The sequence below is a fragment of the Lampetra fluviatilis genome, chromosome 60, assembly GCF_964198595.1.
Source record: "Lampetra fluviatilis chromosome 60, kcLamFluv1.1, whole genome shotgun sequence".
In the NCBI taxonomy this organism is placed as follows: domain Eukaryota; kingdom Metazoa; phylum Chordata; class Hyperoartia; order Petromyzontiformes; family Petromyzontidae; genus Lampetra; species Lampetra fluviatilis.
In genome coordinates this window covers 4,281,284-4,300,958 of record NC_136334.1, presented here as the reverse complement: position 1 = coordinate 4,300,958, position 19,675 = coordinate 4,281,284, and the positions used below count along the sequence as shown (strand labels likewise).

The window sequence follows — 19,675 nt, the reverse complement described above, 5'->3', positions numbered from 1 at the left end:
TCTCCTCGCCACCATGGCGTGCATTCAAAATGAATCGATCTCAATATAATGAACATTCCATTCAAATTAAAGTATAATTATAATTCTTTATAGGTGGGCGCTCTAGAGACCAGCATGCCGCGTCTCGTTCTGCAAGAGTGACCCCCGGCTCATCAAACAAACGAGGGGAAGCAAGAGACAAATTATTTCACGAAATATTTCAGTTTGGCAATGAGCTGAACATAAATCAGAACGCAAAGAAAAGAAACCGATCGCACCGCGTGAGAAATCCACGAGTGATTAGTCCATTGCCAACGATTGCCTTGAGTTTGAATTCATTCGCGTGACACATACCTGGGGCCGATATGCGTTTGGCACGCGATATTCCGTGACGATCAGCAGACCTCATTAGTAACGATCGCCTTCAGTTTAAAAAACGCTGATGTGGCACACGTTTTTTTTTGACTCGCAACCACTTCGTACGCCAACCTCCCCGAACGGGAAGTCCGGGAGACACACACACGATCGTTTATCACTTCTTTGTGGAACCGTTCAGACGTCTAAGAGCTTCTGGAAACAGATCCCTTGACCGGAGTAAGACTTTAGTGTCATCTCACCACAGCTGGGGCGCCGTAAATTTGAGATGTTAACTACCTCGCCTGGTGTGCAGTAGGTCGTTGGTTCGATCCCGACCTCGACGATGCCTGCAGTATATGTGGAGTTTGTGTGTCTCTCTCTCACAGTGGTGAGATGTTAACTACCTCGCCTGGTGTGCAGGAGGTCGTTGGTTCGATCCCGACCTCGACGATGCCTGCAGTATATGTGGAGTTTGTGTGTCTCTCTCTCACAGTGGTGAGATGTTAACTACCTCGCCTGGTGTGCAGGAGGTCGTTGGTTCGATCCCGACCTCGACGATGCCTGCAGTATATGTGGAGTTTGTGTGTCTCTCTCTCACAGTGGTGAGATGTTAACTACCTCGCCTGGTGTGCAGGAGGTCGTGGGTTCGGGAGCAACTCTAGAGAACAACTCTAGAAGTCGGAGAAAGCAGGACCACAGACGCATAGAGTTATTTCCTGCAATCTGCAGGGTGGCCACAGATGTTCTTTGATCCCCAATTAATTGAGCCCTCTCTTCGTTTGTTTTCCCTTTGCGTGTTCGTTTCTGTTTGAGAGAAACCCGACTTTAAACACGTTACGTGTTGGAGAATGAAATGGTGGTCACATGACATCCGGTCACCCTGTTCATCCTCCACAATAAACGCTTCACCCTCAATGTAAATAAAGATATTGCCCTTAACACTAACATGAAACGACATGGGTTTTTTCGCCAGCATCAGTTCGTCTTTAGTTTGTTGTCCTTTCCCCGAACCAACGATTACCGCGGTTGGCTACGTACGGTGGTTAAGAAGTTTAACACACACGCATACATAGGCTCACACAGAGACCCATCGGCTCAGACAGAGACACATATACTCACACAGTGACCATAGACTCACACAGAGACACATGGACTCACGCAGAGACCCATAGACTCACACAGAGACCCATACACTCACACAGAGACCCATAGACTCACACAGAGACCCATAGACTCACACAGAGACCCATAGACTCACACAGAGACCCATAGACTCACACAGAGACCCATAGACTCACACAGAGAGCATAGATTCAGACAGAACCCGGGTCACCAGGTTCGTAGCGCAGCGCGCTAACCGCTACACTACCGCCCCCCACACACGTGCATGCACACGACACACACGTGCATGCACACACACATGCATGCACACGACACACACGTGCATGCACACGACACACACGTGCATGCACACGACACACACGTGCATGCACACACACACGTGCATGCACACACGTGCATGCACACACGTGCATGCACACACACGTGCATGCACACACACACACGTGCATACAGACACACGTGCATGCACACACACTCACGTGCATGCACACACACACACACACACGTGCATGCACACACACACGTGCATGCACACACACACTCGTGCATGCACACACACACACACTCACGTGCATGCACACACACACACATGCACACACACGTGCATGCACACACACACGTGCATGCACACACACTCACGTGCATACACACGACATACACGTGCATGCACACGACACACACGTGCATGCACACACACACACGTGCATGCACACACACACACGTGCATGCACACACACACTCGTGCATGCACACGACACACACGTGCATGCACACACACACGTGCATGCACACACACACTCGTGCATGCACACGACACACACGTGCATGCACACACACAGGTGCATACACACACACACGTGCATGCACACACACATGCACACACACACACGTGCATACACACACACACGTGCATGCACACACACACACACATGCACACACACATGCATACACACACACGTGCATGCACACGACACACACGTGCATGCACATACACACACACATGCACACACACACGTGCATGCACACACACACGTGCATGCACACACACATGCACACACACGTGCATGCACACACACGTGCATGCAATCACACACAAACACGTGGATGCACACGACACTCACGTGCATGCACACACACACACGAGCATGCACACACACACATGCACACACACACGTGCATGCATACACACGACACACACGTGCATGCACACGACACACACGTGGCTCCACGTCTAAACGCGTCTGTTTGGCCCCACGCCACCACGTGGAGCCGCGCTCGATTTTAGCTCGGGGGGGGGGGGCTCACGCGGCACTCCACGGATGCAGGTGGAGATATTTTTTATTTATTTTAAATAATCATTAGCACGTTGCGCAAACGATCCAAGGACTTTCTCGTCATGGACACGTGAAAGAGATTTGATGATGATGCTGCTGATGATGATGAGGAGCGCACGTGCGCTCCACGTGGCGTTTGGCACAGCTGTGAGACACCTCCACAGTGGGCACTTCATCAGTCTTCTTGGTTCTTTCGGTAAAGTCACGTAGAAGGAAAATAAAAAAATAATAAAAAATAAAACATAATAAAATAATTCTCACGACGTTTCGGCCACAACGCAAGCAGCCGTCCTCAGGTGAAGAACAGGTCTGACGGGAAGACAGCGTCTGAAGAACAGGTCTGTCGGGAAACGTCGTGAGAATTATTTTATGTTTTATTTTTATTATTTTATTACTTCCCTTCTACGTGACTTTACCGAAAGAACCAAGAAGATGAACCCCTGCAGTCACAAAAGCTTTAAATCGAAATTTAACGTCATCAGTGTTTCTGAAACTTTATCGCAGCCTTGCAACCCTTTGGTTCGTAATCGTTAAGACAATGTATGATGTTAATAAATGCATCGGGGGCCGATGAAACTAAGTAGGTTGTTGCAGTTTGTGTTTCGATGATTTACCTTCTAAATAAGTAATATTTAAAAAATAACTTTTTTTAAACACGCTTTAACACATTCCTGCGGAGGGAGCTGGTAGGAACGTTGGGTTGCTCGGTCAATGGCCTGCAGGGTCAACGGCGGCGTGGTGTATTCCGCAAATATGGCCGACTGTGAGGGCGGGCACAAGCCGGCGTGAGTAGGTTAAACGTTGAGTTTTATAAGGGCACCACGGGGTGACCAGCCCCTCCCCACCCAGCCCCACCCTCCCCACCCACCCAGCCCCACCCTCCCCACCCACCCAGCCCCACCCTCCCCACCCACCCAGCCCCACCCTCCCCACCCACCCAGCCCCACCCTCCCCACCCACCCAGCCCCACCCTCCCCACCCACCCAGCCCCACCCTCCCCACCCACCCAGCCCCACTTTCCCCACCCACCCAGCCCCACCCTCCCCACCCACCCAGCCCCACCCTCCCCACCCACCCAGCCCCACCCTCCCCACCCACCCAGCCCCACCCTCCCCACCCACCCAGCCCCACCCTCCCCACCCACCCAGCCCCACCCTCCCCACCCACCCAGCCCCACTTTCCCCACCCACCCAGCCCCACCCTCCCCACCCACCCAGCCCCACCCTCCCCACCCACCCAGCCCCACCCTCCCCACCCACCCAGCCCCACCCTCCCCACCCACCCAGCCCCACCCTCCCCACCCACCCAGCCCCACCCTCCCCACCCACCCAGCCCCACCCTCCCCACCCACCCAGCCCCACCCTCCCCACCCACCCAGCCCCACCCTCCCCACCCACCCAGCCCGATGTCGAAGCACGGAGGGGAGACATTTCTGGGCCCTTTTTGTTCCCCAACTCTCGGTGCCCCTTGGCATTGCGATCGAATTTCAAAAAAATATAAATATATTTTTAAAATCCGGCAAAAAAAAGAGTCTCTCTCCGAGCTCACCGCAGTCAGCGCAATGCCGCACTTTGAGACTACGTCTAGAAATCGCGAGACGGTTGAGGATTACCACGGTCTCGCCGATGGCAACACGGGAAGGAAAAAGGCTCTCGGTGTGCAGATGACGCCAATAATTGACTGTCTTTGGTCGGAAACGCGGAGGTCTCAACCTCACGGAGATGTTGATCGGAAACTCCTGGCGCAAGTCGTCCTACTCGTCAATTCTTATTAACGAGTGGTGTACGAAGATGAAAATCCTTGACTGTCGCCGTGGCCGACTCGCGGTGGCGAGGAGATGTTAACTACTTCGCCAGGTACACAGGAGGACATAGCTTAGATCCCGACTCTGACGCCTGTATATTTGGAGTTTGAGTGTCTGTCTCTCTCTCCGTGGTTGTGTGGATTTTCCTACGGGTCCTCCGGTTTTTCCCTCCACATTTAGAATCAACATCACGCGTTTAGAGTATTTGGCTGCTGTCAATTTTCACGTGGCGAGCCACTATTCTTGAGCTGTCATTTCTGATAGCCAGGTCGCTTCTGAAAAACAGCTGTATAGCTCAATCTGCTCTCTCCGGTAAAATAAAATGTTTAGTTTAAACTTAACTAGCTGTTAACGATTTAGATTTGAAGCTTTCGTGACTGCAGGAATCCACACTCTTTGGCTCTTTCGGTAAAGTCACGTGGGTAGAAAAGAAAATAAATCACGGCGTTTCGGGCGCAACACAGGCGTCCATCATCAGGTGGGAAAGCATTGGTCTGCTGTTGAGGCAGACTGTTTAAAAAGGTTTGAAATGGGTGTAGCCCAAGGGTCATAAAGAAGTGGCCTGGGCTAGTAATGTTACTGTGACTCGATCGGGTGAGCCATCACTAGCCCCGGCCACTTCTTTATGACCCTTGGGCTACACCCATTTCAAACCTTTTTAAAACAGTCTGCCTCAGCAGCAGACCATGCTTTCCCACCTGATGATGGACGCCTGTGTCGTGATTTCTTTTATTTCATACCTACATGACTTTACCTAAAGAAGCAAAGAGTCAGGCTGTTAGCGAGTAGCACCTATGAAGGCCGGCACGGCACACGAGGGGGTGGGTGGCCAGCACCACGCCGCGGCCGTCTTTGTCTCCCCAGTGGCGATGTTTACACAACGCACGCACGTACTCATTTGAGGTTGAGTGGACCTGGGGCAGGCCCAGAACCGGTTGAGATGGAATTTTTTTTTTTTACGCAGCTGGTAATGAAGTCTGGTCGCCGGATTTGCAGCGCGGCGCTCTAACCATTGCGCCACCACCACTTTGTGTAACGAGTGCACACACACACACGTGTGCACGCACAGGAAGGGTGGTTTTAAGGGTAATTCAAGGCATTTTAAAACAAATAACGTTTTGTTTTTCCGGGCACTGCCCTAAATAAATATGATTAATTCTTTTTTTTTTCGCAGGAACTTATTTTCTTCCCCAGAAACGATCATTAAGTAACGTCTGGACCGGGTATATATATATTTTTGTTTTACTTTGTTCGCAAATACACACACACCTGGCGGCCGTCAGGCACCAGACCACACGAAGCCCAAACCTCTCGAGGTTGTGGAGCGATGAGAGTTTGAGGATAATCAAGTTTACTTTATCATTTTAGCGACCACCCAACAACCAGCCTTTTCCACCCATCATCCCCCTAACCGATGCACATCTTCCCCGCACATGATTTCCAGTGGCTCTAAAAAAAAAGAGAGAGAGAGAGAGGCGAGCACATCGCAAAAAAAGCCACCTGGTCTCTCAAACAGTTGCGTAACACACGGTCGGGCGATATTCCTTTAAATAAAACGTGTTTCTCATATGGGTAGGAAAACCCCAGTTTGATTAAACTTAGCTATTGCAGTGGAGGAGAACACTCTTTGGCAGACTTTAAGGACTCGAGTGGAATATTTTGTTACTTAAATTGCTCAATTTCTGAGAGATATTAAGAAAGAAAGGAAAAAAAGGCCGCAATAAACGTGGAGGCATGCCTGTGTAGGAGTGGGTCGCGTTCAACTTGAGATGCATTTATTTCAACGGCAATTAATTGGACACGTCGCAACTCGAAGGCAGGGAGGGTTACACGACATTAAAACGACACAGAGAAGAAGTCAGTTGTTGTAAACGTGCAATAAGGCAGACGAAGGGAAGGAAAAAAGTCATGTTTTTTTTTTAAATGAAGTGGGTGTAATTTGTAACAGACGGTGCAATTAATTTAAAAACAAACAAACTCGCACAGAATTGCGTGGTGGGGCAGAAAAAAAACGGCGACATGATGGAATGAATAATGCTCTGTGGTTCTTTCGGAAAAGTCACGTAGGTGAAAAAATAAAATAAATTTAATTAAATTAGTTTTTTTTTAAATCATCAGATTAAAATGTATTAATTTTCATTTTCATTTTATTTATTTATTTCACCTACGTGACTTTACCGAAAGAACCAAAGAGTATGGATCCTTGCAGTCTCGGAAACTTCAAATCTAGACGGAATGAATAATGTCAATATTAAAAATATATTTTCGGATAAAAACCTTATGGCGGGACCCCGTGGTCCCGAATAAACGGAAGTCAAAATCGTCATTAACTAAATTTCGATTCAAAGCTTTCGTGACTGCAGGGATTCATATTCTTGGTTCTTTCGGTAAAGTCACGTAGAAGGGAAATAATAAAATAATAAAAATAAAACATCATAAAATAAAATGCTCACGACGTTTCGGCCACAACGCAAGCAGCCGTCCTCAGGTGAAGAAACAGAGCTGTCGGAAAGACAGCGTCCTCTCATTGACTAATTTATGTTTGGCGACTCCGTCCCACGTGGAGTGGATCGTTCTGTTGTCATGTGGTGTCGTGACCAAGCGCAACAGCGTGGACCAATGCGCACAAGAGCTGAATGCGCTCCATGCTCGGGTATGGGCAGAATCATAACACTGGTCAACACAATTTTTCTGGCATAAGGTATTCCAACGGTATTAAAGTAATTTTGGGGTGCTGATTCCAAATCTGGCATCAGTTTTTTTGTCTATCACATCAGGTTTTTGAGATATCAAATATTGCATTTTCAATAAAAACTGCAGAAGAAAAATATTAAATAAATGTGGATATCTACATAAAATTATATTATAAACACACTATCCTAAAAACGCAGCACCATATTTTAACACTAAAGCAGTCACTGACTCGCAACAACTTGCAATCATAAGTGACAGAGTTAATTTCGGGTAAAATCAATGAAAATGGGGTATGCCGATAGCATAAAAATGAGATGTGATAGAGCAAATCTGAGATCAGATTTGGAATCAGCACCCTGAAATTTGTCTAAAAAAGCTGCAAAAATTCAGGCCAGAATTTTTGTTGTTGTTGTTGACCAGTGTAATAAGTCTTATCCAAAGCTGCTCAAACTGCCTACACGACTTAAGTCCTTTATTTGTTATCACGCTATGCATAATACAGTGAAACTGCTTTCTTTTCATCATCATTATTTGTGACCGCCCAATGTCTTTCAGCCAGGACCAATCGATGACAATTCTATTACCTGCAGGTATTTATCAGATGAGATGCGTTGCACCGTTAATTCCTCCTTTTTGATAATAATAATAATTATCTTGTCCGTATGCATCTGTGCAGATAGGTTTTTTTGCGGTCAAGCCATAGTCCCCACATACCGCACGTGTCAATGCGGATAAGAGGAGCGGCGACCCACCACTCTGTAGAGTAACAATTGTATAAACGCTGGTTGAAAAATGAAAAGCGCATTGAAAACGCGTACTATTTCATGTACTGTTTACAAAGTGTGTTCACAAATCCACACTGAGAAACACGATGATTGACAGAGGGGTGTAAATTATTGCTTCGATAGTGTCTTTAAATAGAGGTACCGCAGGTACGTAGTTTTCAGCTTTAGAGGCGTAGTTTTAACAAGACAACACTTGCCACCATCCTTTCAAACCCATTGGTGAAAAAGGAGCAACGTTTTGGTTTACATTCTAATATGATGTTTATGCGAGAGCCGGGGCCGTATGGGACCCCGGGGTCCCGCCACAAGGTTCATATGTCAAATAAAGGATCCTAATGCTTGTGGGGAAATGGCATATTGCGGACGGGGAAAATTAATCAGAATTCTAGATTTGAAGCTTTCCTTGCAGTCACGAAAGCTTCAAATCTAGAATTAATACCATCTACGGGGAGAAATTCCACCTATCTGTTAGAGTTTTTCAAGGACTGTTTTCTTGGAATTTCTCTCACTTGATACAGCAGTCGTGCTGTGACGGTTCCACCTGAAGACGGAAGCTTGTGTTGCCTCCGAAACGTCGTGATTTTTATTTTATTTTTTATTTTACTTTTATTAATTTTAATTTTTTTACCTACGTGACTTTACCGAAAAAAACCTAAGAATATGAATCAGAATCTTTATTTATAGTGGAGGAATCCGATGAGCAATATGCAGCGTTTTTTTCACAGATGTCCGGTAGAAACAGACGACAGGACCACTCAGGCCCACTCGCTCCACATTACCCCCATCTCCCTTCTCTCCCTCTCCTCCCTCTCCACCACCTCCTCCTCCTCCCACCCTCAACTTACTCCCTCCCGTACCCTCCGTCCCACTCACCTCTCTCTCTCTCTCTCATTCGTTCTACTCCCTTAGCTCCTTCAGCTCACCTACCTCGCTCCACACCCATCTCATTCCCATTCCCCCTCTGCTCCCGGTCTGCGCCTGCTCCCCCACCACTTTCCCCATCACCACCCTCCTGACCTCACAACCCACCGCTCCCTCCACGCCCTCGTGCTGCATCCGCCACCCACATCCTCTCGTTCTCTGCCACATCTCGTAACTTAAAGCCCTCTCTGGGTGGGTGAAGGATGGGGTGGGGGGGCCGTGGGATCAACACCCCCCCCCCCTACTGAAGACTCGGCACGCCCTGTAGACATCCTTAACACATCACGAGACCTTTTTGTTAAATTTCGATTTAAAGCTTTCGTGACTGCAGGGATTCATCTTCTTGGTTCTTTCGGTAAAGTCACGTAGAAGGGAAGTAATAAAATAATAAAAATGAGAAATAATAATATTTCGATTTAAAGCTTTCGTGACTGCAGGAATTCATCTTCTTGGTTCTTTCGGTAAAGTCACGTAGAAGGGAAGTGATAAAATAATAAAAATAAAACATAATAAAATAATTCTCACGACGTTTCGGCCACAACGTAAGCAGTCGTCCTCATTCTTCACCTGAGGACGGCTGCTTGCGTTGTGGCCGAAACGTCGTGAGAATTATTTTATTATGTTTTATTTTTATTATTTTATTACTTCCCTTCTACGTGACTTTACCGATAGATCCAACAAGATGAAACTTTTTGTGAGTTTGCCAGTATCAAAGTGCGACAAAAATACTAAGAATAAAAGGTTTCCCTCTTCTTATTCTGCTTTCGTATGGCATCGTGAAAAGCAACAGTTTTTATTTGTTTCTCGACGATCGTCGTGAATGAATGCAAAGGTTCCCCATCCAGTCCAATGATGCGGGGTTGACGCAGTGTGGATTTCGGCGATAACGCCAAGATGTGCATGGATGGAGCGTTCATCGGTGATGTGCTTGATGGTTTGGGCTAACGACACAGTCGCACTATTGGAACCTCATTTGCCAGTAAAAATATGATAATTGGTTTTGTTACCCTTCTATCTGGCAACAAAACTGACACCTTTTTGCAAGGAGGCATGTTTGCATAGACCACAATACCTGCAGTCATAATGCAAAAAAACATAACTCTGATAATGTGCACTGTCCGAGGCTCTAATAAAAGCTGTCTCGAGTGTGGACCAATCAACTTCAAGGACAGTGCACATTATCAGAGTTATGTTTTTTGTTTGCATTATGACTGCAGGTATTGTGGTCTATGCAAACATGACTCCTTGCAAAAAGGTGTCAGTTTGTTGCCAGATAGAAGGGTAAAAAACAATTATTAAACAGTCGCAGTTGGGCGATTCCTTGCGAAGGGTGCCTATTTGGCGTTTGAACATCCTAACGCCCTGTTTTATTGCCCAAAAAAGTGTAAAACTGATTTTTTTTCCTTTAACACATGTTGAAACTTTGAGCATGTTAACATTGACAATTGACACTTCAACATGATTCGCCGGTGTTTTCTCCTCTCCTTTGTTTGTTCATTATTCTGCCCACTCCCTCGGCTCTCATCTATAAACAAAAGAGCTTCATAGCTCATCGGATTCCTCCTCATGCAGTCTAAACAAAGATCCCGATGCTGATTCTCTCGATTGCTCTGTCACTCAGTCAACGTGCTCGCATCTCCCCCCCCGCCCAATTCCCAGCTTCTCTCTCTGTGTGTGCCACCACCACCACGTGACTTTTTTTTGTGCGCGGTGCATTTAGCGCCACAGCGCGTTGATTTATAGCGTTCATTTGTTTGCTGGTGACTTTGTGTATTTCATATCGGAATCGCCTCCAGTGCTGTTGCTGCTGGCGGCAATAAAAGTTGTTTAAGAGTCAAAGTCTGTCTCTGTGTCTCTGTGTCCTTTAAAAGGAAAAGTATGTGCGTGTGCCACCAACCCTCTTTCCTTGATGTAATGACACACGGGAAAATTCCCTCTTTGCTCTGTGCTGTTGGGCTCATCTCGTTTCGCGTCTCTCCGTTCTCACCCCTGACGCTGTTGATTCGCATGCCTCTTTGCCCGTTAAATCCTCTGAAACTCCTTCGCGTTGTCTCTGTGACTCCGTTCCTTGTTGCACGTAACGTACTTTTTGTCGCGATCTCTATCTCTCGTGACCCGTTCATTCATTCGCACGGTTTCTCTATCACTCACAAAGACAAAGATCCCCCGTATAGCCTTGACAGACCGTGGCAAGTGCAATTAGCGAGTAGCACCTATGAAGGCCGGCACGGCGCACGAGGGGGTGGGTGGCCAGCACCACGCCCGGGCCGCCTTTGTCTCCCCAGTGCCGATGTTTGCACACCGCACCGGGTACTCATTTGAGGCTGAGTCGACCTAGGGGAGGCCCAGGACCGGGCTCAGATAATCGTCACCTGTGTTTGGCCGTGAGCGGGAATCGAACCCGCGTCGCCAGGTTCGTAGCGCAGCGTAGCGCTAACCGCTACACCACCGCTCCCCACACACACGCGCGCGCACACACAGCCCGGGATATCCCTGACTTGTCAAATATTCCACCCCCAATCCCCCCATAGAGTTGCGCATTGCTAACATCGACTTACCTTGCGAGTTGACTTCACCCGCGAGCACTTGGTCAACGCGCGCGCGCGCGCGCATCATTCAATTCGCTCGCCTGCCCGGAGCGCTCGCACGGCTCGCAAAGCAAGTTCCTGTTGCTCGATCTCAACTTGAGACGAAGAGATTCGTCCCCCCCCCCTCTGTCGTCGCCTTTCTCTGAATGCTGGGAGCCAAGTGCTATGAGCGAGCAAGTTTATTAGAAGCTGCTGGGGCTGATGTTCTTACACACACCGCGTTTAAGTCTGAGTCGACCTAGGGGTAGGCCCAGGACCGGCTCAGAGAATCGTCACCGGCGTTCGGCGGTGAGCGGGAATGGAACTCGGCGAGGTTCGGAGCCGCATCGCAGCGCTAACCGCTGCGCCACCGCTCACTCGCGGACACACCGCTCAGAATCCGAATGGTTCCTCTACACTGGAGGAATCCGATGAGTTGTAAAGCTCTTTTTCTTCAAACATGTCCAGTAGGGGCACGGGGTCAAGAACGTTACGACAACAAACACAATACAAAAACATACGCTAGGAGTGCAAAGTACAGGATAGGTAAATAAATCACTCAAATATATTTATTTAGTTTAACCAGGTATAGACCACTGAGATATGCGCATCTTTTTTATACACCACTTACAAACACCCCAAAGACGAATATCCCCCCATGTAGCCCTTAACAGACTGTTGGGGCAAGTGCTGTTAGCGAGCACAAACACACCACTCACGCACAAACACACCCCACACACACACACACACAATCACACACACACCACACACAATCACACACACACATCACACACACCCAAATCACACACACACATCCTACTCACACACACCCCACTCACACAAACCACTCACAGACCACACACACACCCCACACACCACCCCCACACACACCCCACACATACACCACACACACCCCACACACACACACCCCGCTCACACACCCCACACACACACCACACCACACACACACCACACCACACACCCCACTCTCACACACACACCCCACTCACACACATACCACACTCACACCCCCCCCCACACATTCCACACTCACACAAACACACCACACACACCACACACCACACACCCCCACATACCACAAACACACACCACACACACACACATACCACACCCCCCCCGCACACATACCACTCACACACACACACACACCACACACCCCCCACACACACCCCACTCACACAACACCGCACACACCCCACACACCACAAACACACACCCCACACACACACCACACACACACCCCACACACCCCAAACACCACACACACTACACACGCTCCACCTCGCATTATAACCCTCCCCACCCACCCAACCCTGCGCCGCAGGGGGAGGCATTCTCAGAAGTTTGCTCTCCGCTAACTTTTCTGGCACCAACGCCGCCACCACCACCGCCACTCACCCCTCGGAGCGACCTCGGATGCGGCTGTGTAGCAGCAGACGGTTGAAGTATGAGTTCGCGTCCACGGCGTGGTGTGCCATGAGAAGGGCCAGCCAGCCCGCCACCCACACCATCGTAGTCATGCCCGCTCCGGTAAAACCTCCTCCTCGTCGCTGACCGGCACACTGGAGGTCTCCCTCGCTCGCCGCCTGAAGCTACTGCAATCGACAGCGGATATGTTCGTTTCAGTTTTTTGTCGATTTTATTCGAGTTTTGAATGAACGCGTTGAGCGTGGTGCGCGCGCGCGTGTGTGTGTGTGAGTGGGGTGTGTGTGTGTGGGGGGGGGGTGTGTGTGTTGAGTGTGAGTGTGGTGTGTGTGTTGGTGTGTGTGGAGTGTGTGGTGAGTGTGAGTGTGGTGTGTGTGTGGGGTGTGTGAGTGGGGTGTGTGTGTGTGTGGTGTGTGTTTGAGTGTGGTATGTGTGTGTGTGGTGTGTGTGTGAATGGGGAGAGTGTGGTTTGTGTGTGAGTGTGGTGTGTGTGTTAGTGTGGTGTGTGGTGTGTGTGAGTGTGGTGTGTGTGTGAGTGGGGTGTGTGTGAGTGTGGTGTGTGTGAGTGTGGTGTGTGGTGTGTGTGAGTGTGGTGTGTGTGTAAGTGTGGTGTGTGTGAGTGTGGTGTGTGTGGTGTGTTTGAGTGTGGTGTGTGTGTGGGGTGTGTGTTGTGTGTGAGTTTGGCGTGTGTGTGGTGTGTGTGTGAGTGTGGTGTGTATATGTGTGTGATGTGGGTGGTGTGTGTGGTGTGTGTGTGTGTGTGTGGTGTGTGTGTGAGTGTGGTGTGTGTGTGAGTGGGGTGTGTGTGTGAGTGGGGGTGTATATGTGTGTGATGTGTGTGGTGTGTGTGTCTGGTGTGTGTGTGGTGTGTGTGTGAGTGGGGTGTGTGTGAGTGTGGTGTGTGTGTGAGTGGGGTGTGTGTGTGAGTGGGGGTGTATATGTGTGTGATGTGTGTGGTGTGTGTGTCTGGTGTGTGTGTGGTGTGTGTGTGTGTGGTGTGTGTGTGAGTGTGGTGTGTGTGTGAGTGGGGTGTGTGTGTGAGTGGGGTGTATATGTGTGTGATGTGTGTGGTGTGTGTGTCTGGTGTGTGTGTGGTGTGTGTGTGTGTGGTGTGTGTGTGAGTGTGGTGTGTGTGTGAGTGGGGTGTGTGTGTGAGTGGGGGTGTATATGTGTGTGATGTGTGTGGTGTGTGTGTTTGGTGTGTGTGTGGTGTGTGTGTGTGTGGTGTGTGTGTGAGTGTGGTGTGTGTGTGAGTGGGGTGTGTGTGTGAGTGTGGTGTGTATATGTGTGTGATGTGTGTGGTGTGTGTGTGTGGTGTGTGTGTGAGTGGGGTGTGTGTGAGTGTGGTGTGTGTGTGAGTGGGGTGTGTGTGTGAGTGGGGGTGTATATGTGTGTGATGTGTGTGGTGTGTGTGTCTGGTGTGTGTGTGGTGTGTGTGTGAGTGGGGTGTGTGTGGTGTGTGTGTGTGTGTCTGGAGTGTGCGGTGTGTGTGTGGTGTGTTTCGGGGTGTGTGTGCGGTGTTTCGGTGTGTGTGTGCGGTGTGTGTGTAGTGTGTTTCGGGGTGTGTTTGCGGTGTTTCGGTGTGTGTGTGTGTGTGCGGTGTGTGTGTGGTGTGTTTCGGGGTGTGTGTGCGGTGTGTTTCGGGGTGTGTGTGCGGTGTTTCGGTGTGTGTGGTGTGTGTGTGGTGTGTTTCGGTGTGTGTGCGGTGTTTCGGTGTGTGTGTGTGTGGTGTGTTTCGGAGTGTTTCGGTGTGTGTGTGTGGTGTGTTTCGGTGTGTGTGTGTGCGGTGTTTCGGTGTGTGTGTGTTTGCGGTGTGTTGCGGAGTGTTTCGGTGTGTGTGAGGATGTTTATCAAAGATTCACACGTACTGGGTTGGATAGTTGTCCTGGAGTGGAGGGGATGGATAATGATAATGGTGGTGTTCGTGGTGGCTGCGTTCCGTTCTTATAGCCTGGGGGGGGGGGGGAGGAAACGAACGCTAACTTTTGGGGTTAAACTCTCCTTTAACTTCGCCTGGGAGGAGCGATGCCCACGGAGAATGCGGGGATGGATTGCAGGGGTTTATAATGGGCAGGGCGCGGTGGGCGTGTGAGGGATTGGGGGGTAGAGGCGTGTGAGGGATGGGGGAGCGGTGGCGCAGTGCTTAGCGCTGCAACGCGTTCCGCGAACCCGGCAAAGTCGAGTCCCGCTCAAGCGACTCAACACACCTGTTCCTTGGTTGGCTTCTCTCTAGGTCGACTCAGCCCCCAAAAAATGTGTAGCTCCGATTAGCAACGGTTTGGTTACGTACGGTGCGAAAGAAGCACGCAGCACATGTCCTGCGTGAATAATCGCCGCTGGGGAGACAAAGGCGGCCCTGGCGTGGTGCTGGTCACCCGCCCCACTCTCTGTCGTGCAACACGTGTGTGTGTGTTGAAGTCATATTCTTAGGTTTTTTCGGTAAAGTCACGTAGGTAAGAAATTTTAAATTAAAATTAATAAAAGTAAAATAAAATAAAAATAAAATTAAAATCCGTCTTCAGGTGGAACCGTCACAGCACGCTTGCTGTATCAAGTAAATGATACGGCAATCGTGCTGTCACGGTTCCACCTGAAGACGGAAGCTTGTGTTGCCTTCGAAACGTCGTGATTTTATTTTATAATTATTTTATTTTACTTTTATTAATTATAATTTTTTACCTACGTGACTTTACCGAAAAAACCTAAGAATATGAATCCTTGCAGTCACGAAAGCTTCAAATCTAGAATGTGTTGAACTTCTTTCGTACCGTACTTAGCCAACCGTGTTAAATCGGAGGGTGCGTGCGGATGGGTTGGGTGGGTTAAGACCCATCCGAGATACGTAACGATACATATAGACCCATATAGATATATAGACTCATAAAGACCCATAGAGATGCATAGAGACTCATAGAGACCCATCCGAGATACATATAGACCCATAGACACCCATATAGATACATATAGACCCAAAAAAGAGGGCTTATGCGAGACATCATCGGCGCCACTCGAAGGCTATGGGGGTTGGTGGGACGTGGTGAGAATCAGGGGCGTGATGGTGCTGAGGAGGAGGAGGAGTGGGGTGATGAGCGAGTTGGACACACACACACACGCACGCTGACATTCAGACTCGTCTGGAAAAAAAGTTGACACATGGCTGACCTGTTTGAAAAGTTTCTTAATTTCGCGTTCTCAACATTAATCCCTTGGGTTCCCAGCAAGTTTTTTTTTAAGTAAAATTTTTTATTGGTGCCGTTAATAAATAACCTTTCCACACACGAGGAGACGAAAACAAACGGAACTCGACCGTTTAATTTCTTCTCGTTTCGCCAAAGTTTGAGCGCAGACGCACCACGTGCTTCGCCACGGAATAACAATCATCGTGTGCGCGTTGTTGTGTAGAGCATAGGTCGACTCAGCCTCAAATGAGTACCTGGTATTTAAACATCGCCACGGGGGAGACAAAGGCGGTCCGGGCGTGGTTGCTGGCCACCCCACCTTCTCGTGTGCCACAGTACCGACCTTCATAGCTGCTGCTCCCCCAACAGCATTTGACCCAACATTCTGTTAAGATTATACGGGGTGGGTAGGAGGGGGAAATCTTTGTCTTTGAGCATTGCCCAACAGTTACGCCCGGCACGCAGAGGCGGATTACTCGGCACGAATAACCACGTTTGTTGCATTTTTAAAGTCTCAAAACCGTCTTTCCCGACACAGCACGGCGCCGTTGTTATTCGCTCGCGTTGGCAGCGATTCGCGATGAGGTAACGGGACCGGTCGTGTCAACGTTCCTTCGGCGTTAGGCCCGCGTTGAACTTCTTTCACACATCTTCTTGGTTTTTTCGGTAAAGTCACGTCGAAGGAAAATAATAAAATAATAAAAATAAAACATAATAAAATAATTCTCACGACGTTTCGGTCACAACGCAAGCAGCCGTCTTCAGGTGGAGTCACGTAGAAGGAAAATAATAAAATAATAAAAATAAAACATAATAAAATAATTCTCACGACGTTTCGGCCACAACGCAAGCAGCCGTCTTCAGGTGGAGAACAGACGGCTGCTTGCGTTGTGGCCGAAACGTCGTGAGAATTATATTATTATGTTTTATTTTTATTATTTTCCTTCTACGTGACTTTACCCAAAGAACCAAGAAGATGAATCCCTGCAGTCACGTAAGCTTTAAATCGAAATTCTTCCACACAGCACGTTTCCAACCGTGCTCATCAGAGGTGGCGGGGGTACGGGCGGCAGACAGAGGACGCAGCCTTTCGTCTGGCCTACGATGAATGACTTCGTTTCACGTTGAGCACGCACAGCATGCAGAGGTTGCGAAAGTCATCAATATTGTTGGTTCTTTCGGTAAAGTCACGTAGAAGGGAAACAATGAAATAATAAAAAATATTTTATACTTTTATTATTTAAAATAAGAAAATATTTTATATTTTTATTATTAAAAATATAAAATATTTTTATTATTTTAAAATAATAAAAATATTTAATATTTTTATTATTTTAAAAAAATAAAAATATTTTTTTATTTTTTATTATTTTATTGTTTCCTATCTACGTGACTTTACCGAAAGAACCAAGAATATGAATTGCTACAGTCACGAAAGCTTTAAATCCAAATTCAAGTCCTCAATGTTGAGATCTGCTGGCCGCGACGAAAGGGCTTCAAGCGGAGAGAGTTTGTGTCATTTTGCTGTTCCTCCCCCTCTGTTGAAGGAGTGCAGGCTACAGTGGATTTAATATTCGGTCCAATTGCATTGCAGTGGCTTGTTTTGAGTGTATCTCTGTCTCCATGAGTCTCTATGGGTCTCTATGGGTCTATGTGTATCTCTACGCATCTCGGATGGGTCTCTATGAGTTTATGTGCATCTCTATGGGTCTATATGGGTCTATATGTATCTCTATGGGTGTCTATGAGTCTTTATGTATCTCTATGGGTATCTCTACGTATCTCGGATGGGTCTCTATGAGTTTCTGTGCATCTCCATGGGTCTCTATGGGTCTATATATCTATGGGTCTCTATGGGTCTATGTGTATCTCTACGTATCTCTGATGGGTCTCTATGAGTTTATGTGCATCTCCATGGGTCTCTATGGGTCTATATATATATCTATATGGGTCTATGTGTATCTCTACGTATCTCGGATGGGTCTCTATGAGTTTCTGTGCATCTCCATGGGTCTCTATGGGTCTATATATCTATGGGTCTCTATGGGTATATGGGTATCTCTACGTATCTCTGATGGGTCTCTATGCGTTTCTGTGCATCTCCATGGGTCTGTATGGGTCTATATATATCTCTATGGGTCTCTATGGGTCTATGTGTATCTCTACGTATCTCTGATGGGTCTCTGTGAGTTTCTGTGCATCTCTATGGGTCTCTATGGGTCTATGTATCTCTATGGGTCTCTATGGGTCTATGTGTATATCTATGGGTCTCTATGGGTCTATGTGTATCTCTACGTCTCTCTGATGGGTCTCTATGAGTTGCTGTGCATCTCCATGGGTCTCTATGGGTATATGTATCTCTATGGGTCTATGTGTATCTCTACGTATCTCTGATGGGTCTCTATGCGTTTCTGTGCATCTCTATGGGTCTATATGGGTCTATATATATCTCCATGGGTCTCTATGGGTCTATGTGTATCTTTACGTATCTCTGATGGGTCTCTATGAGTTGCTGTGCATCTCTATGGGTCTCTATGGGTCTATGTATCTCTGTGGGTCTATGTGTATCTCTACGTATCTCTGATGGGTCTCTATGAGTTTCTGTGCATCTCCATGGGTCTCTATGGGTCTATATATATCTCTATGGGTCTCTATGGGTCTATGTGTATCTCTACGTATCTCTGATGGGTCTCTATGAGTTTCTGTGCATCTCCATGGGTCTCTATGGGTCTATATATATCTCTATGGGTCTCTATGGGTCTATGTGTATCTCTACGTCTCTTTGATGGGTCTCTATGAGTTGCTGTGCATCTCCATGGGTCTCTATGGGTCTATGTATCTCTATGGGTCTATGTGTATCTCTACGTATCTCTGATGGGTCTCTATGCATTTTGGCTGCCCGCGAGGGGGCAGCTAAAGAGCCGCAAGGTGGCTTTGGAACCAGAGGTTGCCCGACCCCCCCCCCAGCCCCCCTCCAGTGTAAATGCATTTTCTGTCTTCCCCAGCTTGTCGTGGCAACCAATGAGGTCACCCCGTCGTAACATTCGGTCTCTTGTTTTCTCATGAAAAGGTCCAAGAAATATAACTCTGCCCCCCCTCCACCCCCTTCTTCTCTAATTTGTGTCTGTCCATGAAACGTTCGACAACCTTCAAATGAAAAAAAAAAACATTTCTGCCGCTTACAGAATTGCAACTTTTATGCGTTCATATTCTTGGTTCTTTCGGTAAAGTCACGTCAATAGAAAACAAAAAAATCAAAAAAATTATAATAAAACGAAAAATTATGAAGTCATATTAAAAGAAAAAAAAGAAAAATAATAAATGCAAATCATGAAAAATAATAAAAGCAAAAAAACCACAATAAAAAATAGTCACATTAAATTTAAATAAAAAAAAAACAAGTTGAAAATAATAAAAGCAAAAAACCCACGACGTTTCGATCGCAACACAAGCGCTTTTCGTCGTGCCTCCGTTTCTTCCGTTCGTT

The 19,675-nt window shown here is 47.7% G+C and overlaps 1 protein-coding gene across 3 annotated transcripts in view; it reads right to left on the bottom strand.

The window, feature by feature from the left end:
• LOC144950911 (transforming growth factor-beta-induced protein ig-h3-like) overlaps window positions 1–15,023 on the bottom strand; it is a 254,138-nt gene extending 239,115 nt beyond the window's left edge. For 2 of the 3 annotated variants that reach the window (XM_078881080.1, XM_078881079.1), the window contains exons 1-2: window positions 14,878–15,023; window positions 12,983–13,179 (exon numbers count right to left, since the gene is read on the bottom strand). In XM_078881080.1, coding sequence (XP_078737206.1) covers window positions 12,983–13,104 — 122 coding nt within the window. In that variant the 5' untranslated portion in view covers window positions 13,105–13,179; window positions 14,878–15,023. The remainder of the gene's footprint in view (window positions 1–12,982; window positions 13,180–14,877) is intronic. The other variant, XM_078881078.1, reaches the window with a different exon arrangement.
• Between the last annotated feature and the right edge of the window lie 4,652 nt (window positions 15,024–19,675).